Source organism: Nannospalax galili, unplaced genomic scaffold (assembly GCF_000622305.1).
Source record: "Nannospalax galili isolate Female #2095 unplaced genomic scaffold, S.galili_v1.0 scaffold610, whole genome shotgun sequence".
Lineage (NCBI taxonomy): Eukaryota > Metazoa > Chordata > Mammalia > Rodentia > Spalacidae > Nannospalax > Nannospalax galili.
Window position 1 is genome coordinate 1,285,919 of NW_008329141.1, and position 15,509 is coordinate 1,301,427.

Consider the following 15,509-nt stretch of genomic DNA (forward strand, 5'->3'; position numbering starts at 1 on the left):
AAAGTCAAAATTAAAAGTAATGGAGTTTAGTAGCAAATTCTACTTGTATAATTCTATTTGTTGTTTCTAAATTAATATATTCACACTTAATACCTTTGTTGAATGACAGAATTAACTTTCAAAACAACTTTAAAGAATAAAAATATAACATAATTTGAGGTTAGACTGTAAATTCCTTGAGGACAGGGAATCATGTTCTTGTTAATATTCCCCAAAAGGCCTGATAGAACATCCTTCATATAGTTGATACAAAAATATGATGTTGATATTGTTATATGATATTATTACTGTATGTTTTTCAAACATCCAGCACCTTTGTCTTAAATTCATTGCCATTTTGTAAATTAAACACTTTTCCTATCTTTCAATTAGAGCCATGTATATATATACTTGTATATATAGCTTATTCTGTGTATATATAGCTTATTTTTTAGAAATATTTGCATATATTTCAAAACAAAAGCAAAATTCCTATGTTTAGATTTAATAATCAGAATAGTTAGCCTATCCTATTACAATGAATAAGGGGAAAAATTCTAAAAGAACTTATAGTTAAAATTGAAACTATGTTGATTTGTAAATCAAAACATTTTAATGTTTTTTTTTCCCTCAAACATTCTTAGCATGTTTGTCTCTAAAATCTAAACCCTCCTTTCACAAGAGTAAACAGTTTTTAAATTATTAGTACTCCATCTGTTACACTGTGGTATTCTTTAATATTCTTCTGGCACTTAAAATTTGAAAACATTAAGATTCCATTGAAAACACTGAACTTACTAGTGAAAATAATTAATTCAGTATATGTGATAAAGTTTCTTCTCTGCCACCACCACCAAAGTATTTGCTGTAGTTTTGCAGTTACTGCAAAGGACTTGAAAGAAATAGACAGTGGATACAAATTGCTTTAGAAGTACAGAAGGTAAAGCAGCAACAGTGAATGCTAACTTAAGTTAGAAAACCAAATTTCCACTTAACAGAAGTTTTTGAGAACAAAAGAACTGTAGTGAGTCAGAAAAGGTTGGGCGTACTCTTCAAATTGAAATATTCTGTGTACCAAAAAGAAATGTTTTTGATGTGGTTGTGTGACTCGGAAGTGTGAATATGTAACACAAAAGACCTGCCCCAAATTAGAGAACTATAAAACAACTTTATTATGCCTTTCAAGTTAAAAGGGAAAATTACTATTCCTAAAGATTTTTAAAGGGTTATGCTACTGACACTTTAAACTGGTTGGCAGTTCATAAAAGTTGAAATGATTCTGTTAAGAGCTGGAAGTGGGCTAACGAAGGAAGAGCTGGTTAGAACTATTTCTTACATTGGCTATATGCAATTCGTGGTATTTCACTGACATTTTGGGTTTTTTTTTTTTTTTTAAACTGTAAGTTTTATTTTTAACTTGTTTTTAAAAATTTTCTCCAGCGTTGTGGTTCCATAATGTAATTTCTGAAGAGTTTGGAGTGGGAGTGAATGTCTTTTGGAAGCACCTTCCATCTGAATGCTACGATAAAACAGATACCTATGGCAACAAAGACCCTGTGGCAGCGTCAAGAGCTGCTCAAATCCTGGACAGAGCTTTGAAAACCCTGGCTGAATTACCAGAGGAATACAGGGACTTCTATGCACGGCAAATGGTTTTACGTATTCAAGACAAAGCCTACAGCCAGAACTTCGAATAAAAAATGAACTGAATGCAATGAAAATTAAAAAATAGAATTCAGCTCAAGGATTGGAAAAGTACAAGATGTAAATTTTTAAAGATTGTTTTTAAAATAGGAAAGACATGTCCATCTCAGATTTACAATATGAAGAAAGGGAGGTGCCTCTGGTTTTTACTTGGTATAGATTAAGAATGCTGTAGTGGGGCCACTCTGGCATCAATATTCAAATAACTAAAATTCCAGTGTAGTAAGATATATTGCTATCTTATCAATGTAGTAAGATACATTGCTATATCACACTACATAAAGTCTATTGGTGGAAGGCGCTTTGTTCTTTCCTGTCATTCAGTAATGCCACCAAAAACTTGGTAGTTTTCCCCCCTTCTCTCCAATCACAGTATTGGCATCATCTGAGGGCTAGCTACCCTTGTGGTCAGGGGATGAATGCCAGTAGCAGCTGGAGCCTTGTGCCTCTTCATTTGTATGCAGTGAAGGAGTCTGGCTGGGTTCTGCAAGCCCTCTTACTATGAGGAAACATTCCCAGAATTCCCTACTTAGCCCTTAGCGCTTACTGCTATCAAGGGGCTTCATGCTGTCCGTCCCAGAGCCAGTCGTTGTCAGAGGGTAGAAAACAGGTTGGGAGTGGGATACCATGGGAACAGAATGATTCTTTAAACCAGAGTTCTGTTGGGAAAGGATAAGCGGGAGGCAGCTAACACCATTCACTGCTACATTTGTCATAACCAGAATCTTGGAGGCACTTTGTAAAACAGGTGAGTAGCTCCAACTCTGTAGGCTTTCAGTATGTTTTGGGTTTGGTATAAATATTTAATAATGTCTTACATTGTGCTTTGAATAATCAGGACTAGGAATAACAAGATTTGATGATACACGAGTTCTGACTTGTCCAAAGTAAATGTTTCATCTGATCCTGGCCTTTCCTGTCACCCAAATGTCAAGTCTGCCTCATCTTAGTTTATACTTATATATCCCCAATTAAATACTTCTTTACTACCAGTTTTTCAAATATATGTTTTTAAAGAATGAAAATTCTGTTGTAATCTTTGAAAATGAGCCATTGTATGTGTATGTGTGCTGGTCTTTCAAAAGAATTTTTGTGCGTATGAATGTATTGCCTGCATGTTGTAGGTGTACCTGTGTCATGCAATGCCAGTGGAATTCAGAGTGTTGGATCCCTTGGAACTGGAGTTAGGGGCACAGTTAGCCAACATGTGGGTGCTGGGAACTGACCCTGTATCTTTTGCAAGAGCAGCCAGTGCTCTTAACCCGAGCCATCTTTCTGGCCCCATGTGCTGGTCTTTGTATCTGGTACACATTGTAGGTCCATTGAATACCAACTGTATTTACTGAACATGAATGTGCCTGTTCAAAACAATCGAGTACATCAATTTGATGCATTTGAATTACAGAGGAAATATTTACACTATTAAAAATAATCTTCACTCATGCCCTCTGTTTATAGTTGGATTGATTTTAGCATTAAAAAGGAAATTATAGTAAACAAGAAAGGAAAAGTACATAAAAATTTTGATTTTCCTAGGCACTTTCAAGAGATGAACAAAGGTCAAAAATCAGGAAAAAAATTGAGAATGGCAGCCATGTCACCACATTTTTATCTTTTTTTAGCCTAAGCAAAACAATGATACTTTCTGCCCCAGAAATGAAAAAGATGAACTGCTTTAGTTCAGTTTTTATAGCTTTTAATAAACATTGCTTCCCCTCCCTGTCCCCCTTAACTAATAAGACAAAATAATACAAAGTATAAGTGCAAAGATCCAAAGTCACATAGAAGGCTTGGGACACGGATCAGCAGTAGACCGAGCACTTGTCTAGTCCAGGTAACTGGGTTCCGACCCCAGCACCAAAAGAGGATCATAGAAAAGTGAGAATCAAAACAAAATTGACCCTTTTGTTTGGTAGTGGGAAAGGAAACTAAGTATCTGTCCTTGTTTTCCTCGTCTTATAAAAATATAACTCACACAGCATAACTCAACTACTACAAAAAATAGGAACAAGCCCGTAATAGTGCAAGTCACTATTCCTTCCTTGCTGAGATTCATAGTAGCATATGAAATTATATTTGCAACATTACACTGGACCCTTTGAACAGTTTTAAAATTATCCCATCACAATTTTTAATGCTAGATTCTGCTTATTTTTAAAATAAAAATATTTTAATCTTTCAGTTTAAGGCCAAATAAAAATATACATCAACTGTCACTTCTTGGATTCCAAATCTATCAATCATCTATCCATCAAGAGGAAATCTTAGAAGTTACATAATCACCTTTGGCTACATGAAGGCCTATCTAGGGCTTACAGTGGTAGGGGCCCAACTAGCAATTATCCCCACTCTTCTGTTTTGGAGTTTGACCTGATACACAAATGAAATGATTTTCCTCCCAGCAAAACTTACCGCACTACTTGCTATATGCAGACAAGGATTCAAAATACGATTCATGATGATGGGTAGATGGTGGAATATGATCCTAAACATTACAGGACCAAGGAATGTACTGGGGTGGGATTTGTCCAGTGTAGTTCCATAAAAACCTTGAAACTATGCTGCCACTTGTATAATGTATGCTCTACACATTTACACAGGCACAGAATTAGCTCTGCAAGGATACAATCCAGTGAGACTGGTTGCCTGAGAAGAGGCTGAATAGTCAAGGGACACAAGATCTACAGTTCCGCACACTGTTCTGTTCAGTCTAGGGGAACAAACAGAACTGTAGTCATTCTCAGATCCCAGGTGTAACCTTGTCTCAAGTGTACAAGCCATGAGTGGGTGTCTTAAATATACCTAGGAGACACGGTGACTATCCCAAACAGACTACCTACCTGGCGGTGAGGAACTCAGCTGCTGGGCCTCTCCATTTTTGTAAAAAGAGCATGGGTCGGGGCTGGAAAGATGGCTCAGTGGTTAAGAACACTGTTCTTGCAAAAGACCCGGGTTTGAATCCCAGCATCCACATGGCAGCTAACAACTGTCCAGAACTCCAGTTCCAGGGGATATGACAGTCTTCTGTCCATGGGCACTGCACGACACGGGTGCACTTACATATATGCAGGCAATACATGCATACACATAAATATAAAAAAAACCTCCAACATTCTCATTAAAAAAAAAAAAAAAAAAAAAAGCATGGGTCACAGACAGGTCCATTTACACCTTCCCTTAACATTAAGATTTTCCTTCCTAAGGTTTAGGATATGACTTAATACTACGTTGCCAGGATTGGATCACATCCTTACTGCCTAGATTCTCCTTATATTAGGTGAGTGCTTGGATGCTACATGAATGAAATAAAAAAAGATCACACCATATTCCAACAGTCTCTTATCGGGTGAAAGAAATAGAGACATCAACGATGACTAGCAAAGAAAAGATTCAAAGAACTTTTTAAGGATTGCCCCGTGGGAAGCCCAACAGAAATGGGTATAATGCAAATTGTTATGAAGTAATACAAAGAGGTATTTTCACAGGAAAGGTTTTCAAAATTGTTCACTTTGAAAAGATTAGGAAGTAGAAACACAGAAACTCAAACTGGCAAGGTGGAAATAGTTTCCTTTCAAATGATGATCTGAATGAACCATGTTCATAAGATGAAAGCACATCCAAATGCATTTTTGGAGATTATTAATTTTAATACAGTTATACAATCATGCTGTGGTAGCATCACATTTCTAGGATCACTTTTCTGGGTGACTCATTACAAAGGCACAATCTAAGAGGACACATTTACATGAAACAAAAAGAACCAACCTGAAATATTAAAAAGAAACTTGTGTGTGCTCTAACTCAAATACATTATTACAAAAATATTTTTGCTTTACAACAGTCTCATGAGATGAAGGCGATGACGGCAGTTCTAGGTGCCCAGGGAGTTAATATCAACTTAACATGTAACACTTGACCACTTACATAAATGGAGAGGTGAAGAACTGAGACTTTTAAAATGAATTCTTTTAAATTATCTTTCCACTTCAGTTATTCTTGTAAAAAGCCTTTTTTTCTCCCTCTGAATATTCATTATTCATCTATTTCACATTAAGTGATACATGTGAATATAACTAAGGGTTACTAAACAAACTGAATATGGCCATCCAATCAATGTTTAAAGATACGACGTAAAAAGTTAGAAACGAGGCGACTTGTTTCTGTGATGTGTTGGTCACAAAAGAACAGATATTCGAAGTGGAGTAATACAAAACTGCCTTGCTTATGAAAAGCTCAGACGCTCTTCTGTAGTAGCTAGAGCCATGTTGATTTTTAAGCACCTGGTCTGAAGGAATCCTTATGAGCATGAATATTTGGAATGTGTTTATAGGATGATTAAAATACAATCTTGTGAAGAAAACAAGAAATTAACACTTTCTACATTGTTTAATAAACTTAGGTTTGCTTGGTCCTTAAGATAATAATCTTACTGTCTGTATTTCAGTCCTAAAGCAGCATGTTATTCCCCTGCTTGGTTATTTCACCATCTGGAAAGCTAGTTATTCATAAAAGAAAAGTGACTGATCATTTTTTATACACATGTTCCAATGTTGGTTAAAAGTCATTACATTTTTTGTTTTTCAAAATGTATTTAGTCAAGAAAAATGGGCAGAAGGAAACTTTACCCAAATTATGTAGCAGTGTTAAGCAAATTCAGTTTCTGAGCCAGAATTTAAATTATTTGTGTCTTCGAACTTTCCATTGTACCCTTTCTTATTGCAATGTAATTTTGCATTTTGGCCAAAGAAAGCTATTTTCTCTTGGCAGACAAAATCATGTTTCTGAAGAAACACTGATTTCAGTCTGTGGAATCTGTCTCCTTTTTGAGAGGATGCTAACAAATAATTAAAAACTGTCAATTAAAAATTAAGTTACAGTGCTTAAGTGCAATACGCTTTTAAAACCAACTTTATACTCCTGCATGTTCTTGGACACATGGAAATAAATATATTTGACTCTTAAAAACAAAACCCAAAAAAACCCAGGAGTTTACAAAACACAAGAAGCAGGATACATCAGGGACACCTGTGCTTTGTACAAAGAAATGAAATGTTTCTAGTCAACTTTAAGTGCCAAGAAAGCCGATTACAGCTACTAAAATTAGTTAAAAACGTTACTCAGAAAATCAGCTATTCCCAATAACAACTTTATTAGCTTTTCAAAAGACTGCATCATCAAATTTCTTTCATTTTAGTGGTCTCATAGAATTATCACAAATCACCCAAAAGACTTCAAATTAATTCTAACCCAATTAAAATTTCAAAGTGCTGACATCTGCAAGCAAGGACTCCTACCATATATGACACTCCTATTTTTGGAATGTATGCTCCTCCCTTGCTCCCAAACTCGCAGTGCATCTAATGAAGTACATCTTACATCTCATCATCTGAATTTTAACACTTTTAAAAAGTACTTATGTTCTCCTAATAAACAAGTACATTCATGTTCTCAGAATACTTCATGAACTCTGAAGTGATTCTCTATGGAAGGAGTTTCCTTTACAAAATGAATTTGGCTAGTCACCTGCATACCCAAATCTCCAAGTATCTGAACAAATTTCTTGTGCTCCTTTCCGATCCAGGATCTCATTGGATCATGTACTTGATAAGGTGTTACATGGGTGTGAACAGTAATCCCTGTCTGTGCAAATTCTTTCAAGACTTCTGGATATGTAACCCAAGTATTGCTTCCTCCAGAATGACCACCATCCAGCCAATACATTGTTCTTATGCTCTTGATGAAAGCATCTATGTTCTTGTCTTTCTTGGCTTCTTTCAATTCAAAGAGCAATTGGTTCAAAACAACACAGCCTTTACTGAATCCAATCAAAGTAAATGATGCACCATTTAATGATGGTGGATCAAAACTCATGGCAGACTCATCAAGTTTTTCACAGGTCCTTTCTTTTTCTCCCTGGCAGCCATTACTAGTAGTAGAAGAATTAGACTTATAGGTAGATGTTTTAGACTCCTTATTCCAAACACTCCTGTTTGATAGCACACCATTTTGACTTAAGTTAAAAGCATTAACTAATAACATATACAGGTGCTTAAAGGCTCCAAAATCAGGATTGTGTTCTGGAGCACCAAACATGTTGCTTTTCACAAAATTGTCATAGCAGCTGAATTTGTGCAAATGCATTCGGGAACACTTTATTACCCAAATATAACTATTGGGAAACCGGTGGGCTAAGATGGTGGCAACATTTTCTAGACTCCAATTTTCCCACTGATAATTCTCAGGATGATGAGTCATAATTTCATGGTAATTCTGAAAAGAAAGATGGAATAAGCATTAAACACATATTTACCTAAAACTATTTTCACAAAATAACTTCACATTTTTATTGAGGGGGAAGGTAGAAGGTTATAATGACCTACAGTTAATGTAGGAAACCTAAAAACTTGTCATCATTTTCTGGTTATAAGATTTTGAACAAGGGGCTGGAGTGATGGCTCAGCAGTTAAGAGCACTGGCTGTTCTTGCAGAAGACCCGGGTTTGAATCCCAGTACCACATGGTGGCTAACAAACATCCGTAACTCCAGTTCCAGGGAAACCAATTATTCGGCTGGCACTGCATGACATGGGTGCACTTACACACATCCAGGCAATACATGCATACACGTAAAATAAAAATTAAAAAAAAAAAGATTTTGAACAAAACATGTGAGACAGGGTAATAAAATATAATTATGCTGAATTAATGAGTTTTTAAAAAGAAATAATTTAGAAGGATGAATTTGAATTTTTGTCACAAAATTTATATTTACATATAATAAAGCTTCCTAGGGTTGGGGATTTAGCTCAGTGGTAGAGTGCTTGCCTAGCAAGCACAAGGCCCTGGGATCGGTCCTCAGCTCCAGGGGGAAAAAAAAAGCTTCCTAATTTAATTGAAAATATAAATCTGATTCATTCCACAGACATTTTGGCCAAGATATAATTTGAAAACACTTCCCTTTCAATGAGCTGCTATCCTATACCCTGTAGGCATGCAGAGTCTGCTAGCAACCCAACTGACTGCTGTGTCTGATTTAATTCTCATGTTTTACAAACCTGCAATGAACATGACAGAACAATCTTTGTGCCTATCTGTGACTACGTACTAAAATTCCCAGAGGTGGAAAAACCAAGTTAAGAATAACCATGATTTAAAGTTGGTGATGTAACAACTAAACTGCCTTTCACAGTTTTTTGTTTGTAAAATTTCAGAGGAATGGAATAACTCAAATTTAGATAATTAAAAACTGGAAAGAAGAAATTTTGTTTATATATTTGTTAGTCATCTGAATCTTTTGTTCATATATTTATTAACATCTGGATTTCTACTCTTGCCTGTTCATATCCTTTGCCTTTTGTATACAGAACTTAATTATTTAGAAGGCAGTCTATATAAAGTAAAAATATATTTTTGTTTTGGTCCTATAACATAGATACATTTTACTGTTCTTTTAATATCTAATAATAGTGGTTTGTTCTTTTGTTTTCCCAGACCCTTCTCATTATATGGCCCATGCTGAGATTCTCCTGTCTCAATACTTAAGTACAGAGGACTGTCAGCTAATGGAGACTCAGTTCATAAGCTTTCACAGTCTAAATCCTAAGTGCTATATACATTTGCTCCTATTAAAAAATAACAGAATATTACAAAAATTCAACCTATATACAAAGGCATTAAAAAAAGACAGAAAAATCCTCTATAAAGTCACTGGTATTAGAAATAATCATTCAAATTTTAGTAGCTATAGTTCAGTTTTCTCTAGTATACGCATACATATATAATTATGCGTACAGGAAAACATTCTTTACTTACATTCTTACTTCTCTACTAAGCAACAATACACTGAGACATCATTTTCCTTTAAAAATACATTACAGGCATGCTTCTATATCATACAAATTTGCAATCATAATTTTTAGACATCAGTAAAATTTAATGTCTATTTACACTTCCACTGAAGCTTACAAGATTGCATTATTTTCTCACATCCTTACCTATCTTTAATGCTGATGGTTATCTGCATTAATTTTTGGAAAGCTTTCCTGCTAGGATAAAATTATGGAATGCTTTTGCTTCATCAGCATATTTTGATGTGAAATCAGGTTACACAGTTTTCTCTTTGTTGGCAATTTTCAGTTTCTTTTCCTTTGGTTAATTCTGTTTGCATCCTTTGGTAATTTTCCCATTTGTAATATAACTACTTCATAATAGCTGTATTTCATTAATAGCTTGCCATATGTATTAGAAGCTTGCTATGTATGTTAAAAATATTCTAAGAAGATCATAAGATCATAAGTTGACTTTTTATGGATTACCTTCTATACATCTAGATTTGTGATACAAAAATTATAAAACCATAGCAGATTAGAACTGGAAGGGCTAATCTGTTCCTTTAAAAAAAAAAATTTTTTTTTCCCTGTGGGCGTGATGGGACATGAGGTCAAAGGACAACTGGTTGGAGTTGGCTCTCTTTCATTAGGTGGGTCTTGTGGCTTGAACTCAGGTTGTGTCAGGCTTAGCAGCATGCTCCTTTACCTAATCAGCCATCTTCCTGACCATGTTTATTTTGTTTTATTTGAGGTTTCATGCGGCTCAAGGAGCTGGATTTGAACTTCCTATGTAGCCAAGAATGATAGTGAACTTCTGATTTTCCTGCCTCTGCTGTATTCATTTTTATAAGATAGGTGTGGTGGCACTGGCATGTAATCAGCACAAGAGGCTGAGTCAGGAGGATTCAGAGTTCAAACTAGCCTGGGCTGCACATAGTGAAACCATCTGGAAAATAAACAAACAAATCCTTGCTGTAGTTAAGAAACCTGAGGTCCTGAGGCTATGCAATTATTTATATTAGTTATTTAATGAATCCATGTGAAGGCAGATTTAATGACTCTCAGTTTAGACTGTACCCATACAGAAAGTGCTATAAATCTAAACAGTACTTCCCCTAATTAACTCCAGGTTACATGATTAGAAGGGGGAAAATGATAACACGGAGGAAATAATTGTGTGCGGCAGAATGAAGAGTGGGATTGCTATTGTTATACCAAAGCCCAGACCTGAGGACAAGGGATAAGTACTTCCAAATCCTGAGAAGAGGCACCAGATATTCCCCTAGGCAGTCAAAATTGGTTCTGCTACTCAAGCTATTACCTATAGTTAGTCTACTGAAGGGGTATTCTTTGCAGAGTTTTCATCTGATGCGGGGATGCAATGCACTTCCTATCCTTGAAGGAGATAAGGAGTGGAGGCTCTGCATCTATGCATCCCCAGTGAGGCAGACAGCAAAATAATCTCTTACAGAGATTAAGGGTTGCTTAGCCTATAGTTAGATGTTTGATGACCTGCAAAAACTTTTGAGGACCATGCCATACAGCAATGAAGTCGGGGCCAAAGACTTCACCAGTTTCTAAGAGTTTAGAAGCATTCATGATAAAGATTTAAAGTAGGTGGACTACCTTTTGAACAGAGTGAGGAAAGCTACAGTGGGTAAGAACTACTCTTCTCTCAAAAAAGTACCAAGGTGACATCTTTGCTGAGCATAAAGTACACATCCTAACTAATCAGGTTACAATGAGAAGAACAATCATCCAGCCAAAGAGGACCGCCCAACCCAGGAAACCCCAGACAGCAAGACTCAGACATATCACAATGGTCATTTACCCTGTAGCAAAACAAAATTTGATGCATGCCTGTTATCCTGGTACTCTGGAGGCTGAGGCGGGAGGATTGTTCCAAATTTGAGGCCAGCCAATGCTATACAGTGAATTCAAGGCCAGCCTGAGCTGTAGAGTGAAAGCCTAGCTCAAAAACAGGGGAAAAAAAAAAAAAAAGGTGTGGTAGGATCCAAATGATATGTTATGAACTACTCAACTACTGAATTAACAAATTTGTATATCCATACAGAAGATACTCAGTGGTCATAAAAAGCAACAAACTGGTTGACACGAGTAACAGTAAGGATGTATTTCAAAACCATTACACTAAATCAAAGAAGTCAGACACAAAAGATTAAATACTAAATAATTCCAGATTAATGAAATTCTAGAAAAGGCAAAAACTATAGCAAAAAACAGAACAAAACAAAATAAAAAATAAAATGACAACAAAAAACCAGATAATTGATTCTCTAGGATGAGGAAAAGAGAACTGATCACAAAGGGCAGAGGTGCCTCTTAGGACAGATACGCTCTCAAACATGACTGTGCTGATGGGTTCCTAAGTCTAACACTTGTCAATATTCAGCAAGTTATATTCTTATATTTTTAAAAAATCATAATTCTATTCCAAGGGTTTAAAAAGTTATGGTCACTTACACGGTTTCGAAAGTACCTCCTTGAAAACAAATTCTCATTCCCCTTCAAAATCATACACCATCTAAAGCAGTATCTAAGGTTATATAAACTATGATGACCTTTTTAAGTAAAAGGTGTTAATGAAAGGATAAGTATAGAATAAGGACATACTACAAAAAATTACTATGAAAGGAACATCAAGCAGGATATAAATTCACATGGATAGCTCGTTTTAGTTAGTATCAAGCGATAAGTCAGTGCCAAGATGAGGCAAAGCTTCTAATGGCTTCTTACAAAATTGTCTGACCCTATTCTGTTCAACAGTTACTCAAATCAAAGCAAAATCATTTAAAGAAGGCTTATTTGCTCTACATAAAACAAACCTAAGCATTCTAAAAGGATCAGCACACTAAAAGATGAGCTATGTCTCACAGGGAAATTTTCATAATGATAAACACTAGGCTCAAAAAAAATGCAGTTATAGATGAGGAGGAGTCTGAGGCTAAAAGTGCTTTATATAAAACCATCTCAAGCACTTCTTGTACTGTTCAAAACAAACTTACATATATTCATTTATTCAAAGAAGTTATTTGCCGAACACCTAAAACATGCCAGTCACTAAGCATCAGAGATTTTTTTTTCAGTGAACAGGCATGAACTTACATTTTAGTAGGAGAAAATAGACCAAAAAACCAAAATGAAAAGTAATGAATACTGATGAAATAAAAAAGAAAAACTGTTAGATGCTGTAGAAATGTCTGATTATGATGGTCACAAAAAGCCTCACTGAGAAGGGAACTACTAACAAGACTTAAAAGAGGTGAGGTAGTAAGTACAGGTGTCTACAGGAGGACTATTCTGGACAGAAGACGCAGAGCTTTTGAGGTCAAGTGTGCCTGACATGTTTGAACAACGAAAACACCTGGGAGGCTGAGGCAGAGTGCAAGTTTAAAAAGCAACGTGAAAGAGAGAGAGAGCGTGAAAAGCCTTCCAGGCTACTGACTGGCTCTTACTCAAGTGACATGGAAGTGGAAGCCATTTTGATGGTTTGGAAAGGGTAGCATAAGGAGACTTTCAGTTTTAAACCACTGTTCTGACCACTTTCGTTACACTGAGAGGGTGGAGCTGGGTGAGATGTGCCGCTGGATTAGAGATGAGGTATGAAAGAGAGTTCTGGAGGACAACTTCAAGATGACCAACCAAGTAGGTAGATTCTCATTAACTGGAATGAGGAAGACTGCACAGGAGGAAATATCTAGAGATTTTTGGTTTGAAATGGCTACTGAATATCCCAAAGGAAGTAACTGGTGACTCTAAATAAAACCCAGGCATACGTGTACATAAATATATAAATGTCAAGGGTTGTCAGAGTATAGGCAACATGTAAAGTCACAGGATTGAAAGAGATCACCAAGAGAGTAAAGATAGAGGAAAAAGTCCAAGAAGGGAGCACTAGGGTACCTGAATATTTTACTGTTCCCAGAAAGATGAGAAGGGGCTGGAAATCTCTGGGTGTTCATATATTTAATTTCCACTGATTCCCTTTGAACTAGTATTCCCATTTAGCTGAGGTAATACAATACCTGCAGATTTCATACACAAAAATACATAACTGGGTATTACATCTTGGCAGTTTGGCCTCAAAGCCTTTCCATTTGCTTTCTTTTACTCCTTTTCCTATTTCTATCACTGTACAAGAAGCTAATGGAACCTTGGGCTAAAAAAACAAATGGATGGTGGTGAAAGAAAAGGTGATACTATGTATTTAGACCATCTTAGACTTCATCTGGACAGGTTAGATGTTCTGGCTGGCACACTTTCACAAACAGACAGTACTCAGGCTTAGTCACTAGTCATTATCATCATCATCACCGGAATACATATAGTAGTTGGTCACAAATCTGGAAGTCAGCATTAGAAACATGCAGGCTGTTGAGGGTTGGTTTCTTTTATTGGTTTTTATTAGCAGTCAACTAGACCAATTAGTTTGAGAGGAAGAGAGAATGTTTATGATTCTTCAACTCAAAGTTTTGAAATTTGCCACTTTAAAGTACCAATTTCAAAAACAATTAATAGTTTCGTGGTATAAGGAAAACACATAGCTATATTGAACTTGACTTCTACACAAGAGCTAACAGAACTTTCTGTGATGGTTGATATGGTCAATGGAAATACTGTTTGTATCTGCTCTGTCCATCAGCCTGTGCTGATCGAATACTTGCAATGCAACCAGTGAGACAGACCCTGACTTTTCATTTTAACTAATTCAGGAATCACGGCTAACTCGTGTTCACTAGGCAATGCAATTTTAGACTAAAACCCACCTTTCAGGACAACTTTAGTATGGACATTTACTCTAAAACCAGTAACACAAAACAAACAGAAGTACAAAATTTAAGTGGCATCAATAACATTAGCATTCTGAGCCATCAATATCCTTTTTTTTGCACAGCCACAGCTTTTGGCTCACCGAAAGGGTCACTCTAGGAATGGGTTTGTATTTTGTTTGCTGTCAGCGTTTTCTGAACACTGTGTACTGTACCCAGAGCGCGCGCGCGCACGCACATGCGCACGCACATACACACACACACACACACACACACACACACACACACACACACACACACACACAGTGTCCACAGGGAAACCTGGCTAGAGGTGGACACCCATTAAGCTCCATTCCCCTTTGAACGCCTGGCCTCATAGCTGGTTCCATGGAGACTGTGGTTCCCCAAGGACACCTTCCTGTGGGTGGAGGAGGCGGTTTGGGTTTTCTTTCCAGTGAGGGCACGCGTGGGTGTGTCTGTGGAGACCGGGCCCCCACAGCAGCCACGCGGGAACAGCTAGACCACCAAACAGCAGCGCCAGGTGCAGGGCCCGCGTTACCTGCACATCCCCGGGGAAGTAGAGGACATGATGCTGCGGCGGCTCCTCGGCAGCCCGCTCCCCGGGGAGGCCGCGGCGCTCTGTTCCCTCCCCGGCCGGCAGCAGGAGCAGCTCGTTACAGCGCTGCGGATCGGCGCCCCGCACCGTGGAGCGCTGCAGGCGGCGTCTGTCTGTAGGTGGGGTGCCCCGCGCATCGCCCAGATTCATGGCTCCGACCTGCGGACCGGATGCGGCGCCTCCCGGAGCAAGCTGCGGCCGCAGAAGCAGCAGCACCGCCGAGAACCGCGGCAGCCTGAACCCCCACATGGGGCTCGGCCTCCAGGGCGCCGCGGGGAGGCCAGGGCGGAGTTTCGGGCAGTGCAACGGCCGAGAAAATGCTATCCAGGCGTCGGGTGACGTCAGCGCGTCGTGCGTCAGCGAAGCGCCAATCCGCGCTCACGTTCCAGAGCCAGAGCGGAGGGCGCGGCCCGAGGAAGGACGTTTGTGATTGGTGGGCGCAGCAGAGGCGGGAGTTATGGTATGTTCTTCTTTTGGGTCAGGTTTATCTAGTCAAAGACCTAAGTAGACTAAGCCTTTAACATGCTCCGGATGCAGGCAATCTCCTGTACCTGAAGTTCTTGAGTAGGGAATTTGTGCTTTGATAAGAAGT

General features: G+C 37.8%; 2 protein-coding genes across 2 annotated transcripts in view; one reads left to right on the forward strand and one right to left on the reverse strand.

The window, feature by feature from the left end:
- Tyw5 (tRNA-yW synthesizing protein 5) overlaps positions 1-2,775 on the forward strand; it is a 22,837-nt gene extending 20,062 nt beyond the window's left edge. The window contains exon 8 of the mRNA XM_008833398.3: positions 1,420-2,775. Coding sequence (XP_008831620.1) covers positions 1,420-1,676 — 257 coding nt within the window. The 3' untranslated portion in view covers positions 1,677-2,775. The remainder of the gene's footprint in view (positions 1-1,419) is intronic.
- A 2,532-nt stretch (positions 2,776-5,307) lies between these two features.
- On the reverse strand, positions 5,308-15,251 carry CUNH2orf69 (chromosome unknown C2orf69 homolog). Its single transcript, XM_008833411.3, has 2 exons — positions 14,861-15,251; positions 5,308-7,953 (listed from the first exon to the last, which is right to left on the reverse strand). The coding sequence occupies exons 1-2, from the start codon at positions 15,164-15,166 to the stop codon at positions 7,132-7,134; spliced, it is 1,128 nt and encodes a 375-aa protein (XP_008831633.1). The 5' UTR covers positions 15,167-15,251; the 3' UTR covers positions 5,308-7,131.
- Between the last annotated feature and the right edge of the window lie 258 nt (positions 15,252-15,509).

Bases quoted from the DNA above. Each gene is read 5' to 3' on its own strand.
- CUNH2orf69 (XM_008833411.3), bottom strand. From the start codon at position 15,166: ATGTGGGGGTTCAGGCTGCCGCGGTTCTCGGCGGTGCTGCTGCTTCTG. The intron at 7,954-14,860 runs GTAACGCGGGCC...CTTTCTTTTCAG, and splicing joins ACTTCCCCGGGGATGTGCAG to AATTACCATGAAATTATGAC.